A 26,952-nucleotide genomic window follows, 5' to 3' on the forward strand; every position below is an offset into this window, starting at 1 on the left:
TGTATATGGACTTATGTGATACGTGTGTATATGTGCACATATGTATACGTGTGTGTGTGTGTGTGTCTGCAGACGTGTTCATAAAGGTCAGGAACACCTTGGGGAGGTTTTCCTCCCCTAGAGAGAGCTCTGGACTTTGGGCAAGCAAAGGGCTTTCTTGAGCATGCGCAGAATCCGCGGGGTGCCGAACTACGTTTCCCAGAAGGCTGAGCAGACCCAGAAGGCGAGTTGGATTCGTGCCACGTGACTCGTTCGCCCCGGAACTCGAGCCTCTCCCTGGCCGGACAGTCCTTGCTTCTTCACAGTTGGCTGAAATCTGCTTAGGCGAGGAGACATGAGGCTGGGGAATGCGTAGTCCCGCAGCTGGAAACCGAGGTACGGCTAACGGGCACCGGGGGTGGGGACGAAGGCTTAGGCGCCATGTTCCTCAGCCTGCTTCCCTCCTGAGGGGGCCTAAGAAGGACCAATTCAGCCTTACCTCTGCGCAGGCGCAGCCCTTCCCTTACTCTTCTCCCACCTTTTTTTGCACGCCAGTACTTTTACGCAGGCGCACTCTTGTGTAATCACTCTTGGACCAGCGTTGGCGCAGGCGCAGTCTGCTGTGCCCTCTTCTGACCAGCCCGCCCCTTTCCTTTGGTGGTGAATTTTCTTTTTGGGCCCTCTCCATAGGACCTTTACATTTATCTCTGCCCCATGGTTCCCCCATGTACATTTTATCTTCTTGGAATGAGTCTGATGTTGTCATTGCTCAGGATGCCTCCTCCATTCTGATTTCCTCTCCCTCCCCTTCCTCTACCACCAGGATGGGTGGTAGATTGTCATAAATGCGGAACAGCAAGCAGGCCCATTCAGCTGGCCGATAGAGCTTTTGTGAAGGGAAAAGTTGTGTAATAAGTCTGGAAAGGTGACCTGGAGCAAGATGGTGAAGGGCTTTAGGTGCCAGACAAAGGAATTTACCGAATCCTGGAGGTAATAGGGAGCTACAGGAGCTTTAGAATTAGGAGTGTGGCAGCCTTGAAGAAGACAGGTTAGAGAGAGGAGAGATTCGCAGGAAGCCAAGTCAGCAAGCATTTATTAAATGCCTACTGTGTGCCAGGCAGTGTGCTAAGTGTTGGGGATACAAAGAAGGGCCAAAGTATGCCCAGGTCCTGCTCTTATTAGTCTGTGGGGGAAAAACAACATGCAAACAACTATGAAACATACAAGATAATTCCAAAATCACCAACTGAGGGAGGCCCTGGCATTAAGGGGGATTGAGAAAGGCTTCTTGTAGGAGGTGGGGTTTGAACTAAGCCTTCAAGTAAGGCAGGGAAGCCAGGAGGCAGACGGGAGGAGAGAGAATAATGTGGGCATGGAGCCCAGCTGGTGAAAATATTTGCTCAGGTGGCAGATGAAGTGTTGGGTTTGAGGACCAGCATGGAGGCCAGCATCCCTAGAGGGCAGAGTATGGGGGAGGCTGCAAGGGGGTGGGGCTAGGTATGAAAGGGTGGAATGCCAAGCAGAGGATTCTGCTTCCTGCTGGAGGCAGCAGGGAGTGAGTGGAGTTTACTCAGTAGGCGAATCAGACCTGGCCTTTTCTGTAGACAGAGGCCAGCTAGGCTGTTGCAAGGTTAAATGCAGGTGAGAGGTGAGGAGGGCTTAAACTGTAGGGGTGATTTGGAGGGTCATGAAAGGTGCTTTGGCATTAGGATCTGTGAGACTTGGCATCTGAAGGGGTGTGTTTGATGAGGGGAATAAAAGAGCAAGGATGACGGAGGTGTGAACCTCCATGACTGGGAGCTGGGGGGCCCAGATGGAAGCAGAGAAGCTCTTGTCTTCCATCTCTTTTACTTCATCGACACAGCCAGGACTCTGAAGGCCAAAAGAGGGGCCGAGGCTGTGCCTGCTCATGGTTTCCTCTCTTTCCTCCAGCTCTGATTTCTGAGGACTTTGCCCTTCCCCAGTGGGTGTGGACATCGAGTAGAAGACAATGGTCCCAGTGGTCCTGCCCACCAGCAGTCACCAGGTATGTGAGGGGAACATCTTCCTTAGATTATCAACCTGTTTCTTTTTGATATTGGGTGATCCCAGATGCAGTCTTACTGCCTTTCATTTCTTGCACAAAAAACCTTTCCATTCCATTGACTTCTGAGAAACATTATCCAAAATGAGCATTACTCTCTGCCAACAAGACCAGAAAACAATGAAGTGGTGCCTACAGTGCTTGTTCAGGTGGGTTGGACTAGATGGCTTCTGAGCACCCTTTTCCTTCTTAAATTTCATGATTCTGTGAAAACCAGCCTTGACCTCTTGAGTCCCTGTTGGGAAGGGGCCCTGAAGATGCAGAAATAGAATTGGTATTTCAGGAATCAGTGACCTTCAAGGACGTGGCTGTGGACTTCACCTGGGAGGAGTGGGGACGCCTGCGCCCTGCCCAGAAGCAGCTGTATAGGGACGTGATGCTGGAGAACTACAGGAACCTGGTCTGGCTGGGTAAGGATGGCTCCCCAGGGACTCAGACTCTTTGTAGTGGGGAACTTTTGCTTCCTTCCATACTGAATGCTGTGGCTTCTGTCCTGTGTTTATCAGTTCTTGTTTCTTATGCAGAAATTCTAGGTTGCCCATCATTTTGTGGCCACGTCACAGGCTGCTTCTGCCTGTGTCCAGGTGAAAGACATTGGCAGGTTCATTGTGTGGTCCTGAGGTTCTTCCTGTGTTGTTCCTTTTCCCCTCAAGTCCGAGATCCTTCCTTAAATTTCCTGTGTAGATATTGGAGACATGGAAGGTTCCCATGGTCTTGGGGGGTCCTTTCTGGGGCCAGGTTCACTCCTTAATGCATTCTCCTGTACGTCCTGGGAGCCCAGGTCAGTGGTCCTTTGTCCCTCTCTTTAGGCCTTCCTGGCATTCCCATTTTTCCCTGTGAGAGATGGTCCAAATTCTGAGCCAGCTTTCTGAACCAGCATCTTTGCATTCCCATGTGCAGGACTAGCAGTTTCTAAACCAGCTGTGATTGGTCATTTGGAGCGAGGGGAAGTGGTTTGGGTGTCCGAGGGAGAGGGCCCAAGAAGCACCTGTGCAGGTGAGTGAGTGCAAAGCAGGTGAGTCGCTATCAGCAACATCCCAGCTGGTTGTTTGGAGAAGGGCCTCTGACAGGCTTGGTCAGGGATTTCTCACAGCTCCTGAGGTCGCTGTGGAGCAGAGCTGAGGCCGTCTGGGATGGGCTGCTTCCCAGAGCCTCATCTTCTGCTGGTTTGTCCCTCCAGTCTCAGGGGAGGGCGTCGAGAAAGGAGAGGAGTTTTCTCTTTCACCATTTTAGTGCCTGACCTGCTCCTCAGGAGCCCTTCTGCTTCTCCATTCATGAACGTTGTGTGTGTCTCTGTTGTTCTGTGAATACTAACTAATGAAAATAAAGAGTTCAGCCATGCTGATCAGCACATCAGCTAAGTCTGATGTGTCATGCAGGATTCCACACCTGTAGTCCCCCACCTCTGCAAAGAAAGGATATCACTGGATCCAAGATTAGAGGTGACAGGAGCCCTCAAAGTCATCTGTTCTAAGCCTCTCATTGTACAGATGAGGAAACTGAGGTTAGAAAGTCTGTGACCAATTCAAAGTGACCTGCCCTCTATGACCAAGGCAGGGGTTAAACTCAGGTGCTCTGACTCCTAATTCTTGTTCATTTTTGGAACGCAACTTGGTTATGATAATTTCCCAATTTCCATTTTGATTACTTTGTTGTTGTTCTGCCTCCCATTAATTAACATTGTTCTCATTGATGTTTTCCTTGATTGGCAAATGTCTTTCAGATTGGGACAGTAGGCCTGAAACCAGGGAGTCCCCTCCAACATGTGGCTTCTCCATGGAAGAGCCATTCCAAGGAAGAGTTCATGTGGGTGGTCTCTGTGTCTCCAAGTTTGGCAAAGCCAGGGAATGTTATGCTTTATTAGAAAAACAGCAGAGCAGTGAAGAGGAACTTTTTGGACATAAGCAAATATTTGAAATGAAGACTCTCAATCAAGTTAGAGGCGATGCATATAAAGAACATAAAGGAGGCTTCTGCCAAGGAGCAATCCTTTTCCCCCAACGTAAAATGTTTCTTGCAAGGAATCTTCTTCATCCGTGTGTTACAGAGCAAAGGAGAGTCCCATTGCATTCATACCTGAATAAACAGAAGAGAATTTCCTTAAAGAAGATGTTTTCTAGGTATAATGAAGGTGAGAAATTGTTTAGTTATGACTCAGACCTCAGTGAACATCACAGTCAACAGAATGGAGAGAGAGCACATTTAGGGAGTGAATGTGATCAGACTTTGTCAAGTAGCATAAACATTTCTCAGAATCACAGAATTCCTGTTGTAGAAAAATATTTTGAATGTAACAAATATAGAAAAGCTTTTAGTAAGAAGACAGGACTTATAGAATATCAGAGAATTCATGCTAGAGAAAAAGCGTATGTAAGTAATGAGTATAAAAAGGCCTACTCACAGAAAGCTGACATTACTATGCATAATAGAATTCATACTGGAGAAGAAGCTTATGAAAGTAACGAATGTGAAAAGGCCTTCAGGCTGCAGAGAACATTTGCTGACAACCAGAATATTCATAAGATCAAGAAACCATATGAATGCAACGAATGTGGGAAAGCCTTCAGTCAGAAGGCGGGACTGAATGGACATCAGAACATTCATACTGGGAAGAACAATTATAAATGTAATGAATGTGGGAAAAACTTTAGTCAAAAGTCAGGACTTGTCTACCATCTGAGAATTCATACTGGGGAGAAGCTTTTTGAATGTAATGAATGTGGGAAAGTCTTCCATAAAAAGATAGGACTTAGGAGTCATCAGAAAATTCATTCTGGAGAGAAACCATATCAATGTAATGAATGTGGGAAGGCCTTTAGTCACAAGGCAGGACTTACTTGTCATGAGAAAATTCATACTGGAGAGAAACCATATGAATGTAATACTTGTGGAAAGGCTTTTAGCAGGAAATCTATTCTCACTGACCATCAGAAAAGTCACACTGGAGAGAAACCTTATCAGTGTAATGAATGTGGGAAAGCCTTCACCAGGAGCACAATCCTTACTCAACATCAAAAAATTCATACTGGAGAGAAACCTTACAAATGTAAGGAATGTGGGAAAGCCTTCAGTCAGAAAATAGGACTTACTTGTCATCAGAATATTCATACTGGAGAGAAACCTTATGAATGTAGTAATTGTGGTAAAGCCTTCAGTCAGAAGACAGGACTTACAAGACATCAGAAAATTCATACTGGAGAGAAACCCTACAAATGCACTGAATGTGGGAAGGCCTTCAATCAGAAGAGAACACTTACTGAACATCAAAATATTCATACTGGAGAGAAACCTTATGAATGTAATGAATGTGGGAAGGCTTTCAATCAAAAGAACACACTTACTGAACATCAGAATATTCATACTGGAGAGAAACCTTATCAGTGTAATGAATGTGGGAAAGCCTTCAATCAGAAGAAGAGACTTACTAAACATCAGATTATCCATACTGGAGAGAAACCTTATGAATGCAAGGAATGTGGGAAAGCCTTCAGTCAGAAGAGGACACTTATTGAACATCACAATATTCATACTGGACAGAAACCTTATGAATGTAATGAATGTGGGAAAGCCTTTGGTCAGAAGACAGGACTAAGTAAACATCAGAAATGTCATTCTGGAGAGAAACCATATCAGTGTAATCAGTGTGGGAAAGCTTTCACCAGGAGGACAAGACTTACTCGACATCAGAAAATTCATACTGGAGAGAAACCTTATGAATGTAATGAATGTGGGAAAGCTTTTAGAGAGAAGACAAGTCTTAGTCAACATCAGAAAATTCATACTGGAGAAAAACCGTTTCAGTGTAATCAGTGCGGGAAGGCTTTTGGCAGGAAGACAATTCTTACAGAACATCAGAAAACCCACAGGAGAAAGATTTCATCAGAATGTCAGAAGGCCTTAAGTTGGAAAATGACTCTTGAACATCAGAAATTTAACATAGGAGAGAAACTTTTGGAATATGATAGACTTTTGGCAGAGAAGACATATTGTTAAATCTTATTCCATTAAATTATTATTGAATTATTAACTTGTGTTCTTTTGAATCTTAACAATGAGGGGAAAAACAATGAATTTGGGAAAGCCATCCAAGGGAGCTTAGAACTTGCTCAGAATCACAATTCATACTGGAGAGAAACTTAATTGTAGGAAAGCCTTCAGTTGGAAGAAAACATTATTAAATATTAGAAAATACTGGAGAGGAACCTTAACAATGTGATGAAATGCTTTGGTAGTAAAGTGTCTAAGAATACCAGGTTTGGAATCAGGAAGACCTGAGTTCAGATTCTGCCGTAGGAGCTATGTGCGTCTTGACAGGTCAGTTAACCTCTCTTGGCTTTAGTTTCTCCATCTGCAAGTGAGGGATGATATCAGGGTTCCTTTGAAAATCCAATGAAGTAAAATATGTACACAATTTTGCAAGCCTTGAAGCATTGTCAATGGTAGCTTTACAGAAATGATCATAGGAGGGGCTTTGTGAAGGAGATATGACTTCCATCAAATACGTCATTTCAGAGGAACCTTTATGAATGTAATATATTTTAGATTGTCAACCATTGGAACTGGGAACTTAGTAATGTTACAGATTTTATATCAAAGATAAAACTAATGACCATAATGCATGTTAAAAGACCTTCCAATGGGGCATCATACTCTCTTGACTTCAGAAATTTCGTACTGGACAGAAAGTATGCAAATACAATCATTGCAAAGCCTTTCCCTACAGAGAATTTATAGAAGTTCATCATTTAAGTCTTGCTTTATAGGAAAATTAGAAATGAGGGTGGGCTTTCCTAAATGGCAGAATGCTTATTCTGTATCAATAGATGAGAACTGGAGAAAATTGTATGAATGTTATTAACTTGAGAGAGTATTTCTTGAGAACAAACAGGATACACGCTGGAGAATAATATACTTGATATCATGGCTTTAGAATGAAGGAACATGGGTGGTATTTTATCCAGTGAACACCCACTGAAAATTTAGAAAACTAAAAGGAAATCTCTTTGTGCTGCCCAAGTAGTGTGTCACTACAGTCCATTTCTGGTAAGTGTGGTTAAGAGGAGAAATTTGATGTGTCAAACCATGAGCAGGAAAAACTCAGGATAGAGGAACCTTATGTTGGGCAGCAAGTGTATAACTCCACTGCCTCCCCCATGATAGCTTACTAAAAGTTTGCACAAAATTTTATCTTTATTTGATTGTAGAGGGTAGAAAGAGGAGCAAGTTGCAAAGAGGTAAATAAAAGTTTGAAGTTAGGAAAACCCCCGTGACAGTAGAGCTGTCCAGAAGTAAAATAGATGGCCTTGAGGGAAGTAATCAATTCTTCCTAACTGGACATTTTTGCCAAGATGAAGGTAGATGACTACTGGTCAGATTGGTGGTGGTGGAGGGGGTACTGAGTTTTGCATTTGATCTGGATTCAGTGGTTTCTGAAATCCCTTTTTCTGTGATTGCTAGGATTATATTGTTTCCTCAGTGATACCTTCATCAAGAATGTTTTTTCATTTGTCTAGTATTCTTTTTAAAAATTTCTGAAATATTTTTATTTAAAATTTTGAGTTCCAAGTCCCTCCCTCCCCCATCCCCATGAGACAACAAACGATCAGATTTAGGTTATACATGTATGATTTTCTGAAACATTGCCGTATTAGTCATTTTGTATGAGAAGACTCGAAGAAAACAGGAAAAAAAATAAAAGTGTGAAAAATAGCATTCTTCAGTCTGTTTGCAAACAATATCAGTTCTTTCTCTGGAGGTGGAGAGTGTGCTTCATCATTACTCCTTTGGGATCGTCTTAGATGATGGTATTGCTGAGAATAGCTAAGCCATTCATAGTTCTTCATTGAACAGTATTGCTGTTACTTTGTACAATATACTCCTGGCTCTGTTCACTTCACTATGCATCAGTTCGTGGAAGTCTTTCCAGATTTTTCTGAAATCATCATGCCTGTCATTTCTTTTTCTTTTTTTCTTTTTTCTTTCTTTTGATTCATCAGCAATCACTTTTGTATGCTTTTTGAGTTTAAAATTTTTCTTCCCCTTTCTCCTCATCATCCTTCCCAAGATGGTGCACAATATAAGCTATACATCTACATTCCTATTAAACATATTTTCACATTAGTGATGTTGTAAGTAAGAATTAGAAGCAATAGGAGGAACCACCAGAAAGAGGAAACAAAATGCAACAAAAGAGAAAAAAAAATAGCAAATAGTATACTTCAATCTGCATTCAAATTCCATAGTTCTTTCTTTGGATATGGATAGCATTTTCCATCATGTGGCCTTTGGATATGTTTTTGATCCTTGTATTGCTGGGTAGGGTTAAGTTTATCAATATTAGTCATTACGCAATGTGGCTGTTATTTTGTACAACGTTCTCTTGGTTCTACTCATTTCACTCAGCATCAGACCATACAAGTCTTTCCAGGTTTTTCTGAAATCAGCCTGTTCATCATTTCTTGTAGTACAATACTGCTTGTCATTTCTTACAGCAGAATAATATTCCGTTACAATTGTATCCTACAGCTTGATTAGCCATTTCCCAATTGATGGGCATCCCTTTGATTTCCAATTGTTGGCCCCCACAAAAAGAGCTGTTATAAATACTTTTGTACAATGAGGTCCTTTTCCCTTTTCATGGACGTCTTTGGGATATAGACCTAGCAGTGGTATTGCTGGATGAAAGGGTATGCAGTTTTAAAGCCCTTGGACATAGTTCCAAATTGTTCTCCAGAATGGTTGGATCAGTTCACAGCTCCACCAACAATGTATTAGTGTCCCAGTTTTCCCACATCCTCTCCAACATCCAACATTTTCTTTTTTTTTGTCTATTAGCCAATCTCATAGGTGTGAGGTGGAACCTCAAAAGTTGTTTTAATTTGCATTTCTCTAATCAAGTGATTTAGAGCATTGTTTCATATAACGAGATAGCTTTGATTTCTTTGTGTCTAGTATTATTGAGAAAATTTATTTTTTATAAATGAGAAAGTAGGTATATAAATCAGTAGTTGTCATTGTTCTCTTTTTCACCTTTTGAGACGTTGAAATGAGGTCTAAGGTTTTTCCTAACTCTTTGCTCTCTTTCTCTTCACCTACCTTATGAATCATTAACCCAGCATGCTCATAACTTCAGCAGCATCTCCTCTGTGTGAGCTTGTTCCAATCCCCTCCCTCATCCTTTTCGGCCTTTTCTGTCTGCATTTCCAGAAATGCAATTTCAAATCAATATATTGTTGCACCACTGTCCTTATTGGTGAGAAAAGGTTTTATAAAAATTTTTGCAAGGCTTTTCTGTTTTCCTTTCCTTTTTTGGCCTTCCATTGTCATTCTTTAACTCATTGAGGATGACTTAGCTTAGCTATGTCTCTCACTAAGCTTTAATGCTACATTTCAAAATGCCAAGATGATACTAGTAATTGGGATCTATCAACAAGAATTTCTGGGGAAACTGAAAAGTAGTCTTGAAAAAAATAAGTTTAAGGGACAGCTAGGTGACACAGTGGATAGACCACCGACCTTGGAGTCAGGAGGACCTGACTTGAAATCCAGCCTCAGACACTTGACACTTACTAGCTGTATGACCCTAGGTAAGTCACATAACCCCATTATCTAGCAAAAAAAAAAGCTTAGAACCCCATTTTATACTATGTACAACAATAAACAAAATGAATATGGTTCCTGAAAAATAATTGGAATAATTGGAAGAGAGCTAGAATAAGAGATGACTGTGGTGTAAATTATTAATCAAATGTGGGATACAGGTGATGACAAAAAAAATAGGCCTTTTCAGTCTGATGAGATTGCAAAGCCTTTTCATTAATAAAATTAATGCAACTAAGGTAAGAAGGGAGAGATCAAAACTTTTTATCAAAAGTCTCTAAGGACCTGATATTCAATACATATGGTGTCCAAAAATACTTACTGCAGTTTTAAACTTCAAATTTAAAGCTCCATGAAAGTTTTTGGAACACTGTCTGTAGACAAATTACAAAACATACAATATCAAATGATTCTCCCAGTGATTAACACTTAAAACATAGTGAAGGAGTGGTTCTTCAAAGAAAAATTGCAAACCCAACCATATAAAATCAATTAGTAATAAGATAAATGCAAATCAATATAATCCTGAAATTTTACCTCTTATCCTGCAAAAGAGGAAAAACCATGGGAATAGTCTGTGTTCAAAAGGATGTGGAAAGATAAACACAGTAATGTTCTGTTGGGACTGTGAATTAGTCCAACTATTTTGCAAGGCAGTTTGGAATTATCTAACTAAAGTGACTTGAATGTTCATACAAATGGTGGAGAACCTGCAGCCTCAAAGCCATATGTGGCCCTCTAGGTCCTCAAGTGCAGCCCTTTGACTGAATCCAAACTTCACAGAACAAATCCCCTTAATAAAAGGATTTGTTCTGTAAAACTTGGACTCAGTCAAAAGACTGTACCCAAGGACTTGGAAGGCCATGTGTGGCCTACATGTTCCCCACCCCTGGTTCATACCCATTTTTTTCTCTCTCTCTTTTTTTTGGAGTGCAGCAGTTGGGGTAAAGTGACTTGCCCAGGTCACACAGCTAGTAAATGTCAAGTGTCTGAGGCCAGATTTGAACTCAGGTACTCCTGCCTGCTAGGCCAGAGCTCTATCCACTTTGCCATTTAGCTACCCCATTCATACCCTTTTGAACCAAAGATGTTACTGCTGGGTATATGCCCTGAGGAAGTCACTAACAAAAAGAAAGCCCTTTATAGAACAAGCTTCATCTTTCAAAGGACAGGAAGTAGGTGCTGATTGATGAGGAATGGCCACACCAATGGTGGTACCAAATGCCATGAAATGTTACTGTGTTATGAGAAAACAGCAAATAGGATGAATACCGATGCTTGGGGAGACAGACATGAACTGCTGTCTAGTAAAGTTGGCTATTCAGTGCTCACGAGAGGAGAAAATGACATCACCATGTTGGGGTTAAGGTCTAGTGTGTCTGACTGTGGCTCATCAGACCATAGGAGCTGAGAAGGCTCTAGCACAGTTCAGGCACTGATAGTCCATCTGAAGATTGGCAGCGGAGATGTCCACATGTTAGCATTTCACGTGTAGTAAAGTTAGAACCAAGACAACAAACTTCTTTCATGCCAAAGTGTAAATGGGAAGAACAGCCCCAAAGAAAATGTCAATGAATTCAATAGAACCCGAAGAAGAAGCATCATCTTCAAGACTGGTATGAAAAGACACCTCTCCCTGCTCCTTTGCATGGGTCTCTGCTGTATGACTTGGGAGCACTGAATGTATTTTCCGAGTTGTTTTCCCTGATGTGTTGATCACTTGTGCAGGGCTTTTTTCCTTACTATCTTCTTTGTTATATGTGATGGCTTTCTGGGAATATTCAAGGGAGAAATTATGTAGGAAACAAATTTTGATGAAATGACAAACTATGTAAGCACTTTTTTTCAACAATTAACTGGAAACAAAAGAGCTACTCAATAATTGGGAGTGCAGAATAAAATCTCAAGGAGCAGAACAGCTTTTACAGTAACTATTACATTGTAAATTAAAGTAACTTAAAAAACTTAACCTTCTATCGAACATTATGAAAAGCAAAATGGTTGACTTTGATTATGTTAAATTGAAAAGTTTTTGCACAAACAAAGCCAATGCAACTAAGATTAGAAGGAAGGTAGAAAATTGGGAAAGAATTTTTACAACCAGTCTCTCTGATAAGGGCCTCATTTCTAAAATTTATAGAGAATTAAGTCAAATTTATAAGAATAGAAGTCATTCCCTAAATGATAAATGGTCAAAGGGTATGAACAGGCAGTTCTCAGATGAAGAAATTAAAACCATTTATAGTCCTATGGAAAAATGCTCTAAATCACTATTGATTAGAGAAATGCAAATCAAAACAACTTTGAGGTACCACATCACACCTATCAGATTGGCCAACATGACAAAACAGGAAAATGATAAATGTTGGAGAAGATGTGGGAAAATTGAAACACTAATACATTGTTGGTGTAGTTGTGAAATGATCCAACCATTTTGGAGAACAATTTGGATCTGTGCCCAAAGGGTTACAAAAATGTGCACACCCTTTGACTCAGCAATAGCACTTCTAGGGCTATATCCCAAAGAGATCGTAAAAATGGAAAAAGGACCCACATGTACAAAAATATTCATAGCAGTTCTCTTTGTGATGGCAAAGAACTTGAAATGGAGAGGATGCCCATCAGTTGGGGAATGGTTGAATAAGTTGTGGTATGTGAATGTGATGGAATACCATTGTGCTATAAAAAATGATGAGCAGGCAGACATCAAAAAACCTGGACAGACTTGTATGGACTGATGCTGAATGAAGTGAGCAGAACCAAGAGAACGTTGTACGCAATAACAGCCACATTTTGCGATGACTAATATTGATAAACTTAATCTTTCCCAGCAATAGAAGGATCTAAGACATCTCCAAAGGCCTTGTGATGGAAAATGCTATCCACATCCAAAGAAAAAACTATGGAATTTGAATGCAGATTGAAGCATACTGTTTGTTATTTTTTTTCTCTTTTGTTGCATTTTGTTTCCTCTTTCTGGTGGTTCCTCCTATTGGTTCTAATTTTTACTTACAACACACTAATGTGAAAATATGTTCAATGGGAATGTATATGTATAGCCTATATCAGATTGTGTGCCGTCTTGTAGGGAGGAAGGGGGAGAAAAATTTTAAACTCAAAAAGCATATGGAAGAGATTGTTGATAAACGAAAATAAATTAATAAAAAAAAAACCTTATCCCTCAGTTCACTGATCCACAAGAATTCTAGGGGCAGCTAGGTGGCGCAGTGGCTACAGCCCTGGCCCTGGAGTCAGGAGGACCTGATTTCAAACACAGCCTCAAACAGGTAACACTCATTAACAGTGTGACTCTGGACAAGTCACATAACCCCATTGCCTAATTAAAAAAAAAAAGAATTCTAGAGAATTGATTATATAACCTGCTATTTCCATTTGCTGGGGTGTACCAATAAAGATGATCAGCTGACTTCTTGAAAATCAAATATATTCACAGCACACTTTTAAGACAAGCATACTTCCTGTACATCAAGTATTCTTACCAGAGAGAAATCTTATGAATGTAATAAATAAGGGAAAGCCTTCAGTCAGAAGACAGGACTGACCTGCCATCAGAAAATTCATACTAGAGAAAAATAGCAATGTAATGAACAGGAATGGCCTTCAACAGGAGGATAATTCTTATCAAACACCATAATGGATATATGTACCTAGAGCTTTGCAAACATTAAAATATTACTTAAAATACACACACACACACACACACACACACACACACACACACACAGTATTAGAGAGAAAAATTTGTAAATGTAATGAATTTGGAATGGCTAAGCAATGGGATTCAGAACTTACTCAACATTACAGAATTCATATTAGAGAAACGACTAATGAATGTAATACATGTTGAAAGGACTTGCAGTGAATGATCAGACTTTGAATATCAGAAAATTCGTATTGGAGAGAAATCCTATGAATGTAGTGAATGTAGCATTCCATCATAGAGATTGTAAAGGTCATTTAACCTTGCTTTATAGAAACCTCAAAAATGAAGGAAGACCTTCCTGGAAGGTAAAATGCTTGTTAAAATACCAGTGGATTCAAAGTGGAGAAAAATTATATGAATGTAATGAATTTGAGAAAGAATGCCTTGAGAGCAGAAGTGGGATTCACACTGGATAAAACAACAATGGTGGACATAAAACCTAAAGACTAAAAAATCATGGACAAGATTCCTGTTTCTTATTGTCTTATTATTAAAAAATATTTTTTTCCAATTACATGTAAAAACAGTCTTAACCTTAATTAAAAAAAAATTGAGTTCTCAGCTCACTCCCTCTTACCCCTCCCCTGGTTGTTGGGAAAGCACAGAGTTTGATATAATGAGAGAAACGATTATTTCTCTCATATGAATAACCAATTATTATTGAGGATTTTTTTTAACTTTCCTATTTCCTCATTCTCTACAAGTCAAATTAGCCTCTTGAGAACAGGGCTGATGATGAAATTGGATTTAAAGTTCTCCTCAATCTTGTTCAGAGCCCACCCAACTGGAGAAGTTTAGTTCTGAGTAAAAAGTAAAAAGAATGTAATCTAGGCAAATCCAGCCCTTCTGTTCTGTTCAGAAAAGCTTGGGTGGGTGTAGATCCTTTTTCTAGATTGCCTTAGGCTAGAGGTAGTCTGGGAGTAAGAATAACATATTCATAATCAAGTCCTCAAGCCTGTCATTTGATTAGGTCCACCTCATTATAATATTCATTCTCTCATTAATTGTTAATCAATGGGAGTTGATTGCCATCTGTTGGGAACAGCCACTCTACCAAGAGTATATAAACATCCAGAGGCCTTCAGGGGGGTCTTTGATTGAGAGATAGCCAAATGACCATCCTTTTATTAATTATTTGCTAGCCATAACTGATAAAATGATTAATTACCCAGAAGTTGTGTCTCTTAACTTTTCATTCGTCACAATAGGTTATCATACATGAGCAGTCATGCAGAACATATTTCCACATTTATTATGTTGTGAAAGAAAAGAGATGACCCCCCAAACACCCCCCCCAAGAAAAATAATGTTTAAAAATTAGTATGCTTTTGATGTAAATTCAGACTTAATCAGTTCTTTTTCTGGGGGTGGATAGTATTTTTCACTATTATTCCTTCAGAATTGTCTTGTGAATGGGATGCCCCAGTGAAGACTCCTCAGTGTAATCAAGGTCTGGGATAAGGCTGAGCGGGATGAGGGGTCCTGTGAAAACTTCTTAGAAGCAAGGCAGGCATAGCAGCCTGACAGGCCTAAGTTTCGGTTTACTAGACATCATCTGATTTATGGGAATTCAACCCCCAGTACCCCCCCCCATGCCATTGTTAAGTAGTTAAAGTTTGCTAAGCCTGAAACCCCTGAAGAAGCCCCCCCCCCCATATTTTGTTGATGTACCTGTTGCTATATTTCTGTCATGGTGACCTGGCTGTACAGTACAGTGTCTAGCTTGACTGCACATCTTTAACTGCTTCTTTGCTATTACTTCAGCAAACTAAGAAATATAGGTATGTATATTGTGTTCATTGTTTTGTTTTCAGTTTCTATGGTACATTGAGAATGTGAGCCAAATAGTGGACGGTTGGTGGGAGGGGGGAATTTGCCCATTAGGGCTACTTAATCAGGTTCTTTGTTCCTGTACTTTGTCTCCTCTCATCAGACATCCTGGTGGAGGGACACCCAAATCTCAAGATTTGAAATAATAATAATGATAATGATAATAAATGAACTTTCTGTTTCTCCTTGGATACCTCTGTGTGTTTTTTAATTTGAGTGGCATCCCACATATCTTGGATCTCTGTATTGCTGAGAATAGCTAACCCACTCACAGTTGATCATTGTACAATATTTGCTGTTACTCTACAGTCTTCTGGTCCTGTTCACTTCACTTTGTATCAGTTCATGTAAGTCTTTCCAGGTTTTTTTTGAAGTCTGTCTGCTCATCATTTCCTCTAGCAAAATAGTATTCTATCACAATCTTCTATTACAACTTGTTCAGCCATTCCCCAATTGATAGGTGTCACTTCAATTTCTAATTTTTGGCCAACACAAAAAGAGCCACTATGAATATTTATATATATATATATATAGGTCCTTTTACTTTTTTCTTTGGTCTCTTTGGGATACAAATCTAGTAGTGGTATTGCTGGGTGAAAGGATTTTAAAGCTTTTTGGGCATAGTTCCAAATTGTTCTACAGAATGGTTGGATCAGTTCAGAACTCCACCAACAGTGCATTAGTGTGCCAAATTTCCCATATTCCCTCCAGCATTTGACATTTTCCTTTTCTGTCATATTAGCCCATCTGATAGGTGTGAAATGGTACCTCAAAGTTGTTTTAATCTGAATTTCTCTAATCAATAGTGATTTAGAACATTTTTCTAAGATTGTAGATAGCTTTGATTTTTCTTAGTCTGAAAACTGACTTCATATCCCTGATCATTTATCAAGTGGGGAATGACTTGTATTCTTATAAATTTAATTAAGCTTTCTATATATTTGAGAAATGAGGCCTTTACCAGAGAAATTTGCTGTAAAATTTCCCCCAGTTTTCTGCTTTCCTTCTAATCTTGGCTGCATTGATTTTGTTTGTGCACACCCCTTTTAATTTAATGTAATCAAAATAATTCATTTTATGTCCTGTAATGCTATCTATTCTCATGCTTGGTCATACATTGTTCCCTTATCTATAGATCTGACAGATAAGCTATTCCATGCTCCCCTAATTTGTGATGTATTGCTGTAATCTCCTTGCCAGCATTTTAAAAAAATTTTTAAAATTAATATTCATTAAGGAAATTGTTTTAGACTTTTCTTTCTCTGTTATTGCTCTTTCTGGTTTAGGTATCAGCACCATGTTTGTGTTGTTAAAGGAATTTGGTAGGACTTCTTTGGCTATTTCATCAAAAAGTTTATATAGCATTAAAATTTATTATTATTTAAATGTTTGGTAGAATTCACTTGTGAATTTATTTAGTGCTTAGGATTTTTTTTTTCCCTTAGGGAACTCATTGAGAACTTGTTTGATTTTTTTCCCTAAGATATACTGGTTTAAGTATTCAATTTCCTTTTCTGTTAATCTGGGAACTTGATATTTTTGTTTGTATTCGTCCATTTCACTTAGACTCTTAGATCTATTGACATAGAATTTGGGAACTATAGCTCCTAATGATTGCTTTAATTTCCTCTTCATTGATGGTGAATTCATGCTTTTCATTTTTGATACTAGTAATGTGGCTTTTTTTCTTTTTTAAATCAAATTAATCAACAGTTTGTGTATTTTATTGGTTCCCCCCAAAAAAAAACCTAAACCAGTTCCTAGTGTTATTAATTAATTCACTGGCTTTCTTTCCATGTTATTGATCTCTCATTTTCAGGATTTCCAATTTGGTGTTTAATTGGAGATTTTGAATTTGTTCTTTTTTTAACTTTTTTTTAAAGTTACATGTCCAAGTCATTGCTCTGGATTCTCTGTTTTATTGATATAAGCATTGATGTAAATTTTCCCTAAGTTCTGCTTTGACTGCATGCTATAAATTTTGCTATGTTGTCTCATTGTTGTCATTTTTTTTGTTTGTTTGTTTTTGGTGAGCCAATCAGGATTAAGTGACTTGCCCTGGATCACACAGGGAGTAAGTGTCTGAGGCCAGATTTGAACTCAAGAAGAGTCTTCCTGATTCCAAGCCCAGTGCTCTGTGCACTATGGCGCCACATAGCTGCCCATCTGGCACAAAACAGGTGCTTAGTGAATGGTAACTGACCAGCCCTCCTTTCCCTTGCTGCCAAAACACCTTGGACATGTTGCCTGTGCTTTCAAGGATTGAGAAGCTGGAAACATCGCCCTTTTTGGAGAGGTTCTAGACTGGTAGATCCTGGAAATGCTCTTGTCTAAACCTGTTTGTGACACGGAACCCTTTGGGAGTCTGCTGAAGCCTATGGATGGACCTTTCTTCAGAATCCTGGTTTTAAATTCAAACGAGAACGAAAATACGAAACCAAATACATAGGATTCCAAGGGAAACCGATTGTAAAGAACCAGCTATATATGCATACGTATGTCATATACCTGTATATGGACTTATATGATACGTGTGTATATGTGCACATATGTATACGTGTGTGTGTGTCTGCAGACGTGTTCATAAAGGTCAGGAACACCTTGGGGAGGTTTTCCTCCCCTAGAGAGAGCTCTGGACTTTGGGCAAGCAAAGGGCTTTCTTGAGCATGCGCAGAATCCGCGGGCTGCCGAACTACGTTTCCCAGAAGGCTGTGCAGACCCAGAAGGCGAGTTGGATTCGTGCCACGTGACTCGTTCGCCCCGGAAATCAAACTCCCCCCCCCCCCCCCGGCTGAACAGTCCTCGCCCGTTCGTAGGTGGCTGGAATCTGCTCCGGCGCGGAGGAGTCTGGGGAATGCGTTGTCCCGCAGCTGGAAACCGAGGTACGGCTGACGGGCAGCGGGGGTGGGGACGAAGCCTTAAGCGCCATGTTTCTCAGCCCGCTTCTCTCTTGAGGGGGCCAAAGGAGGGCTACGTCGGCCTTAATTCTGCGCAGGCGCAGCCCCTCCCTTACTCTTCCCCCTCCTTCCTTTGCAACCTGCACTGTTGCGCAGGCGCGTTCTTATGCAAGCACCAGCGTTGGCGCACGCGCAGTCTGGCTGTGCTCTCCTGGCCAGCCCCCCCTCTTACTTTGGTGGTGAATTTTCTTTTTGGGCCCTCTCCATAGACCTTTACATTTATCTCTGCCCCATGGTTCCCCCATGTACATTTTATCTTCTTGGAATGAGTCTGATGTTGTCATTGCTCAGGATGCCTCCTCCATTCTGATTTCCTCTCCCTCCCCTTCCTTTCCCTTTAATCTGCCAGTTTCTGTTCTTCTCTCCCCTCTCTGCTCAAGTTCCTGGCTTTCCCCACCTCACTTCCTGTGTCCCAGTTAGCCTTCTGGCCTCTTTCTACATATTTGCTATTCCTCTTCTTAGCCTCATCCTCCCCCCCTCTTTTTTGTTTTTAGGCAATTGGGGTTAAGTGACTTGCCCAGGGTCACACAGCTAGTAAGTATCAAGTATTTGGTCTGAGGCCAGATTTGAACTCAGGTCCTCCTGATTTGAAGGCCGGTGCTCTATCTACTGCGCCACCTAGCTGCCCCTTATCCTCTTCCCCTTTTAAAGGATTTCTCTTCCCTCTCCTCTCCTGTCATTTTCTTATTCTTTCCACTTTCCCTTTGTCTCTTTCCATCTTCTTCCAGGCTCTTTCATCCTCCAGGTTCCTTTTTGTCCTCGGTGTCATTTCCCTCTTCATTGGTCTCCCCCTTCTTTCCCCTCCCTCATCTTCCCTCTTGTTTTCATTAACCTTTTCCTTCCTCTTGTCTGCCCAGTGATCTCTTACTCTGCTGTCCCACATCTGCTCTCTTCTTCTTTACTCCTCCTCAGCCTTTATCTCTCATGTTGCCTCTGCAGTCTCCTCTAGCTCTTAGACCCTGCTTTAGCATTGCTTTCCCCTCCTTTCCTGTTGTTCCTTCCTTATTTCCTAACTGAAGTCATCTCTCCCCCAGACACATTCTTTTCCCTCTGTGAACACTGCTCCTGCTGTTGAGCACACCACCGTCTATTCAGTCTCATATCTTCCTATTTCCACATTGTCATTGTCTTTTCCTTTCCTTCAGTTCTTTCCCCCAAGTCCCCTTAAAGCCAACACAATTATTTATTCAATACCTACATTGTGCTAGATATTATACCGCGTATTTAGTGTACAAAGAGAAAAATGAAACAGCTTAGCCCTCAAAGAAACTTATGTTTCACCACTAGAAATTTCAGGTATATACATATGTCACTAAAAAACTAAAAATGAGTGTAATGTTTTATGTTGAGAGGGTAGGTACTAGGCCCTTAGTTTTAGGGGGGATCAGGAATGTTTCAAGTGGATAGAGACATTGGACTCTAACCTTATAGGAAGTTAGGGATCCTCTGAAAGAGAAGGGCTGGACAGCCTCAGTGAATGACCTTGTACAGAGACAGGACAATGGCTGGTGGATTGTCATAAATTAGGGACAGCAAGCAGGCCCATTGGGCTGGTCCATAGAATGTTTGTGAAGGGAAATGTTGAGTAATAAGTCTGGAAAGGTGGCCTGGAGCAAGATGGTGAAGGGCTTTAGGTGCCAGACAAAGGAATTTACTGAATCCTGGAGGTAATAGGGAGCTACAGGAGCTTTAGAATTAGGAGTGTGGCAGCCTTGAAGAAGACAGGTTAGAGAGAGGAGAGATTCGCAGGAAGCCAAGTCAGCAAGCATTTATTAAATGCCTACTGTGTGCCAGGCACTGTGCTAGGTGTTGGGGATACAAAGAAAGGCCAAAGTATGCCCAGGTCCTGCTCTTATTAGTCTATGGGGGAAAAACAACATGCAAACAACTATGAAACATACAAGATAATTCCAAAATCACCAACTGAGGGAGGCCCTGGCATTAAGGGGGATTGAGAAAGGCTTCTTGTAGGAGGTGGGGTTTGAACTAAGCCTTCAAGTAAGGCAGGGAAGCCAGGAGGCAGACGGGAGGAGAGAGAATAATGTGGGCATGGAGCCCAGCTGGTGAAAATGCTCAGGTGGCAGATGAAGTGTTGGGTTTGAGGACCAGCATGGAGGCCAGCATCCCTAGAGGGCAGAGTATGGGGGAGGCTGCAAGGGGGTGGGGCTAGGTATGAAAGGGTGGAATGCCAAGCAGAGGATTCTGCTTCCTGCTGGAGGCAGCAGGGAGTGAATGGAGTTTACTCAGTAGGCGAATCAGACCTGGCCTTTTCTGTAGACAGAGGCCAGCTAGGCTGTTGCAAGGTTAAATGCAGGTGAGAGGTGAGGAGGGCTTAAACTGCAGGGGTGATTTGGAGGGTCATGAAAGGTGCTTTGGCATTAGGATCTGTGAGACTTGGCATCTGAAGGGGTGTGTTTGATGAGGGGAATAAAAGAGCAAGGATGACAGAGGTGTGAACCTCCATGACTGGGAGCCGGGGGGCCCAGATGGAAGCAGAGAAGCTCTTGTCTTCCATCTCTTTTACTTCATCGACACAGCCAGGACTCTGAAGGCCAAAAGAGGGGCCGAGGCTGTGCCTGCTCATGGTTTCCTCTCTTTCCTCCAGCTCTGATTTCTGAGGACTCTGCCCTTCCCCAGTGGGTGTGGACATCGAGTAGAAGACAATGGTCCCAGTGGTCCTGCCCACCAGCAGTCACCAGGTATGTGAGGGGAACATCTTCCTTAGATTATCAACCTGTTTCTTTTTGATATTGGGTGATCCCAGATGCAGTCTTACTGCCTTTCATTTCTTGCACAAAAAACCTTTCCATTCCATTGACTTCTGAGAAACATTATCCAAAATGAGCATTACTCTCTGCCAACAAGACCAGAAAACAATGAAGTGGTGCCTACAGTGCTTGTTCAGGTGGGTTGGACTAGATGGCTTCTGAGCACCCTTTTCCTTCTTAAATTTCATGATTCTGTGAAAACCAGCCTTGACCTCTTGAGTCCCTGTTGGGAAGGGGCCCTGAAGATGCAGAAATAGAATTGGTATTTCAGGAATCAGTGACCTTCAAGGACGTGGCTGTGGACTTCACCTGGGAGGAGTGGGGACGCCTGCGCCCTGCCCAGAAGCAGCTGTATAGGGATGTGATGCTGGAGAACTACAGGAACCTGGTCTGGCTGGGTAAGGATGCTCCCCAGGGACTCAGACTCTTTGTAGTGGGGAACTTTTGCTTCCTTCCATACTGAATGCTGTGGCTTCTCTCCTGTGTTTATCAGTTCTTGTTTCTTATGCAGAAATTCTAGGTTGCCCATCATTTTGTGGCCACGTCACAGGCTGCTTCTGCCTGTGTCCAGGTGAAAGACATTGGCAGGTTCATTGTGTGGTCCTGAGGTTCTTCCTGTGTTGTTCCTTTTCCCCTCAAGTCCGAGATCCTTCCTTAAATTTCCTGTGTAGATATTGGAGACATGGAAGGTTCCCATGGTCTTGGGGGGTCCTTTCTGGGGCCAGGTTCACTCCTTAATGCATTCTCCTGTACGTCCTAGGAGCCCAGGTCAGTGGTCCTTTGTCCCTCTCTTTAGGCCTTCCTGGCATTCCCATTTTTCCCTGTGAGAGATGGTCCAAATTCTGAGCCAGCTTTCTGAACCAGCATCTTTGCATTCCCATGTGCAGGACTAGCAGTTTCTAAACCAGCTGTGATTGGTCATTTGGAGCGAGGGGAAGTGGTTTGGGTGTCCGAGGGAGAGGGCCCAAGAAGCACCTGTGCAGGTGAGTGAGTGCAAAGCAGGTGAGTCGCTATCAGCAACATCCCAGCTGGTTGTTTGGAGAAGGGCCTCTGACAGGCTTGGTCAGGGATTTCTCACAGCTCCTGAGGTCGCTGTGGAGCAGAGCTGAGGCCGTCTGGGATGGGCTGCTTCCCAGAGCCTCATCTTCTGCTGGTTTGTCCCTCCAGTCTCAGGGGAGGGTGTCGAGAAAGGAGAGAGTTTTCTCTTTCACCATTTTAGTGCCTGACCTGCTCCTCAGGAGCCCTTCTGCTTCTCCATTCATGAACGTTGCGTGTGTCTCTGTTGTTCTGTGAATACTAACTAATGAAAATAAAGAGTTCAGCCATGCTGATCAGCACATCAGCTAAGTCTGATGTGTCATGCAGGATTCCACACCTGTAGTCCCCCACCTCTGCAAAGAAAGGATATCACTGGATCCAAGATTAGAGGTGACAGGAACCCTCAAAGTCATCTGTTCTAAGCCTCTCATTGTACAGATGAGGAAACTGAGGTTAGAAAGTCTGTGACCAATTCAAAGTGACCTGCCCTCTATGACCAAGGCAGGGGTTAAACTCAGGTGCTCTGACTCCTAATTCTTGTTCATTTTTGGAACGCAACTTGGTTATGATAATTTCCCAATTTCCATTTTGATTACTTTGTTGTTGTTCTGCCTCCCATTAATTAACATTGTTCTCATTGATGTTTTCCTTGATTGGCAAATGTCTTTCAGATTGGGACAGTAGGCCTGAAACCAGGGAGTCCCCTCCAACATGTGGCTTCTCCATGGAAGAACCATTCCAAGGAAGAGTTCATGTGGGTGGTCTCTGTGTCTCCAAGTTTGGCAAAGCCAGGGAATGTTATGCTTTATTAGAAAAACAGCAGAGCAGTGAAGAGGAACTTTTTGGACATAAGCAAATATTTGAAATGAAGACTCTCAATCAAGTTAGAGGCGATGCATATAAAGAACATAAAGGAGGCTTCTGCCAAGGAGCAATCCTTTTCCCCCAACGTAAGATATTTCTTGCAAGGAATCTTCTTCATCCATGTGTTACAGAGCAAAGGAGAGTCCGATTGCATTCATACCTGAATAAACAGAAGAGAATTTCCTTAAAGAAGATGTTTTCTAGGTATAATGAAGGTGAGAAATTGTTTAGTTATGACTCAGACCTCAGTGAACATCACAGTCAACAGAATGGAGAGAGAGCACATTTAGGGAGTGAATGTGATCAGACTTTGTCAAGTAGCATAAACATTTCTCAGAATCACAGAATTCCTGTTGTAGAAAAATATTATGAATGTAACAAATATAGAAAAGCTTTTAGTAAGAAGACAGGACTTATAGAATATCAGAGAATTCATGCTAGAGAAAAAGCGTATGTAAGTAATGAGTATAAAAAGGCCTACTCACAGAAAGCTGACATTACTATGCATAATAGAATTCATACTGGAGAAGAAGCTTATGAAAGTAACGAATGTGAAAAGGCCTTCAGGCTGCAGAGAACATTTGCTGACAACCAGAATATTCATAAGATCAAGAAACCATATGAATGCAACGAATGTGGGAAAGCCTTCAGTCAGAAGGCGGGACTGAATGGACATCAGAACATTCATACTGGGAAGAACAATTATAAATGTAATGAATGTGGGAAGAGCTTTAGTCAAAAGTCAGGACTTGTCTACCATCTGAGAATTCATACTGGGGAGAAGCTTTTTGAATGTAATGAATGTGGGAAGGTTTTCCATAAGAAGAGAACACTTAGCGAACATCAAAATATTCATACTGGAAAGAAACCATATCAGTGTAATAATTGTGGGAAGACCTTCAGTCACAAGGCAGGACTTACCTGTCATGAGAAAATTCATACTGGAGAGAAACCGTATACATGTAATACTTGTGGAAAGGCTTTTAGCAGGAAATCTGTTTTTACTGACCATCAGAAAAGTCACACTGGAGAGAAACCTTATCAGTGTAATGAATGTGGGAAGGCCTTCACCAGGAGCACAATCCTTACTCAACATCAAAAAATTCATACTGGAGAGAAACCTTACAAATGTAATGAATGTGGGAAAGCCTTCAGTCAGAAAATAGGACTTATCTACCATCAGAATATTCATACTGGAGAGAAACCTTATGAATGTAGTAATTGTGGTAAAGCCTTCAGTCAGAAGACAGGACTTACAAGACATCAGAAAATTCATACTGGAGAGAAACCCTACAAATGCACTGAATGTGGGAAGGCCTTCAATCAGAAGAGAACACTTACTGAACATCAAAATATTCATACTGGAGAGAAACCTTATGAATGTAATGAATGTGGGAAGGCTTTCAATCAAAGGAACGCACTTACTGAACATCAGATTATCCATACTGGAGAGAAACCTTATGAATGTAATGAATGTGGGAAAGCCTTCAGTCAGAAGAGAACCCTTACTGAACATCGGAATATTCATACTGGAGAGAAACCTTATGAATGCAAAGAATGTGGGAAAGCCTTCAGTCAGAAGACAGGACTTAATAAACATCAGAAATGCCATTCTGGAGAGAAACCATATCAATGTAATCAATGTGGGAAAGCCTTCACTAGGAGGACAAGACTCAATCAACATCAGAAAATTCATACTGGAGAGAAACCTTATGAATGTATTGAATGTGGCAAAGCTTTCAGAGGGAAGGCAAGCCTTACTCACCATCAGAAAATTCATGTTGGAGAAAAACCATATCAGTATAATCAGTGTGGGAAGACTTTTAGCAGGAAGATGATTGTTACTGAACATCAGAAAATCCACAGAGGAAAGATTTCATCAGAATGTCAGAAGGCCTTCAGTTGGAAGACTACACTTGAACATCAGAAATTTAACATAGGAGAGAAACTTTTGGAATATGATGGACTTTTGGCAGAGAAGACATATTATTAAATCTCATTCTATTAAATTATTAAGTTGTGTCTGTTTAACTTTAGAAATAGGAAAAAAAAACTTTATGAATTTGGGAAAGCCATCCAAGGGTGCTTAGAACTTGTTCAGAATCATGATCCATATGGAGAGATACTTGATAATTGCTGGAAAGCCTTCAGTTGGAAGACGATACTGAACATTAGAAAATACTAGAGAGGAACCTTAATATTGTGATGAGTCACTTAGGTAGTTAAGTGTGTGAGAATACTGGATTTGGAGTCAGGAAGACCTGAATTCAAATTCTGCCTTAGTAGCTATGTGACTCTTGGCAAGTCACTTAACCTCTCTTGGCTTTTGTTTCTCCATCTACAATTGAGGGATGATATCAGGATTCATTTGAAAATCCAATGAGGTAAAATATGGTTGTGGTTCTGCAAGCCTTGAAGCACTCTCAATGGCAGCTTTACAGAAATGATCATAGGAGGGGCTCTGTGAAGGAGATATGACTTCCATCAAATAAGTCATTTGAGAAGAAACCTTTGCAAATATAATATATTTTGGGTTGTCAACCATTGGAACTCAGCACTTAGTAAATGTTACAGATTTTATATGAAAGATAAAACTGATGAGTATAATGCATGTTGAAAGACCTTCCAATAGGACATCATACTCTCTTGACATCAGAAATTTCATACTGAACAGAAAGTGTACAAATATAATTGGGTTTTTTTGTTTTTTGGTGAGGCAATTGGGGTTAAGTGACTTGCTCAGGGTCACACAGCTAACAAGTGTCAAGTGTTTGGTCTGAGGCCGGATTTGAACTCAGGTCCTCCTGACTGCAGGGCTGGTGCTTTATCCACTGCACCACCTAGCTGCCCCCTACAAATATAATTGTTGCAAAGCCTTTCCCTACAGAGAATTTATAAAAGTTCATCATTGAAGTCTTTCTTAATAGAAAAATTAGAAATGAGGGCGAGCTTTTCTAAATGGCAGATTGCTTATTTTGTATCAGTAGATTCAAACTGGAGAAAATTGTATGAATATTATTAACTAACAAACGTAGGATACACACTGGAGAATAATATACTAGGTATCATGGCTTCAAAATGAAGGAGCATGAGTGTTATTTTATCCAATGAACACTCACTGAAAATTAAAAAAAACTAAAGGGAAATCTTTGTGCTGCCCAAGTAGCGTCTCATACAGTCCATTTCTGGTAAGTGTGGTTAAGAGGAGAAGTTTGATGTGTCAAACCAGGAGTAGGAAAAACTCAGGGTCAAGGAACATCATGTGGGTTAGCGAGTGTATATAGCCCCGCCCTTCCCTTCGGCATGGTAGTGTAGTAAGACTTCGCACAAATGCTCATTTTTATTTGATTGGAGAGGGTAGGACGAGGAACAGGTTGTCAAGGGATAACTACAAACTTGAGGTTAAGAAACCCCCGTGGCACCAGAGCTGTCCAAAGTAAAATGGGTGGCCTTGAGGGAAGTGATCACGTCTTCCTAGCTGGACATGTTCACCAAGGTGGAGCTAGATGACTACTGGTCAGATTTGTGGTGGTGGAAGGGGCACTAAGTTTTGCATGTGATCTGGATTACATGGTTTCTCAAGTCCCTTTTTCTATGATTGCTAGGATTTATTTATTTCCTCATTAATACCTTCATCAAAAATGTTTTCCCTGTGTCTAGTATTCTTTTAAAAAATGTTTTTAAACATTTTTATTTAAAATTTTGAGTTCCAAATTCTATCTCTCCTCCCTTCCTTCCCATCCCTGAGATCATAAGCAATGAGACACAGGTTATACATGTGCAATTATGTAAAATATATCCATTTTAGTTGTTTTGTACAAGAAGACTAATAAAACAAGAAATTGAAAGTTGCATGCTTCAGTCCAATCAATATCAGTCCTTCCTTTCGAGGCGGATCATATGCTCATGATTAGTCCTTTGGGATTGTCTAGGATCATTGTATTGCTGAGCATAGCTGAAGTCATTCAGAGTTCTTCATTGAGCGATATTGTTGTTTCTCTGTATGATGTTCTGATTCTGTTCACTACACTATGCATCAGTTTATGTGCATCTAGGTTTTTCTGAAATCATCCTGCCTGCCATTTCTTACAGCACAGTAGTGTTCCATTA

The 26,952-nt window shown here is 41.1% G+C and overlaps 2 protein-coding genes across 3 annotated transcripts in view; both read left to right on the forward strand.

Annotated features, from left to right (window-relative positions):
* Window positions 1–6,089, forward strand: part of LOC110215126 (uncharacterized) — a 31,564-nt gene extending 25,475 nt beyond the window's left edge. Inside the window, 4 exon segments of the mRNA XM_078151850.1 lie at window positions 1,944–2,005; window positions 2,287–2,472; window positions 2,963–3,058; window positions 3,786–6,089. Coding sequence (XP_078007976.1) covers window positions 1,944–2,005; window positions 2,287–2,472; window positions 2,963–3,058; window positions 3,786–6,055 — 2,614 coding nt within the window. The 3' untranslated portion in view covers window positions 6,056–6,089.
* On the forward strand, window positions 31–26,690 carry LOC110215293 (uncharacterized). Of its 2 annotated transcripts, none has more exons than XM_078154473.1 (5): window positions 31–375; window positions 20,778–20,871; window positions 21,212–21,338; window positions 21,828–21,923; window positions 22,650–26,690. In XM_078154473.1, exons 2-5 carry the CDS (start codon window positions 20,836–20,838, stop codon window positions 24,833–24,835), a joined length of 2,445 nt encoding a protein of 814 aa, XP_078010599.1. In that variant the 5' UTR covers window positions 31–375; window positions 20,778–20,835; the 3' UTR covers window positions 24,836–26,690. The 2 variants fall into 2 exon arrangements, with proteins under 2 accessions (XP_078010599.1, XP_020852317.1); XM_020996658.2 differs by lacking the exon at window positions 31–375 and adding an exon at window positions 18,010–18,097.
* The last annotated feature ends 262 nt before the right edge of the window (window positions 26,691–26,952 follow it).

Source organism: Phascolarctos cinereus, unplaced genomic scaffold, assembly GCF_003287225.1.
Source record: "Phascolarctos cinereus isolate Bilbo 61053 unplaced genomic scaffold, phaCin_HiC Scaffold_4;HRSCAF=312, whole genome shotgun sequence".
NCBI lineage: Eukaryota > Metazoa > Chordata > Mammalia > Diprotodontia > Phascolarctidae > Phascolarctos > Phascolarctos cinereus.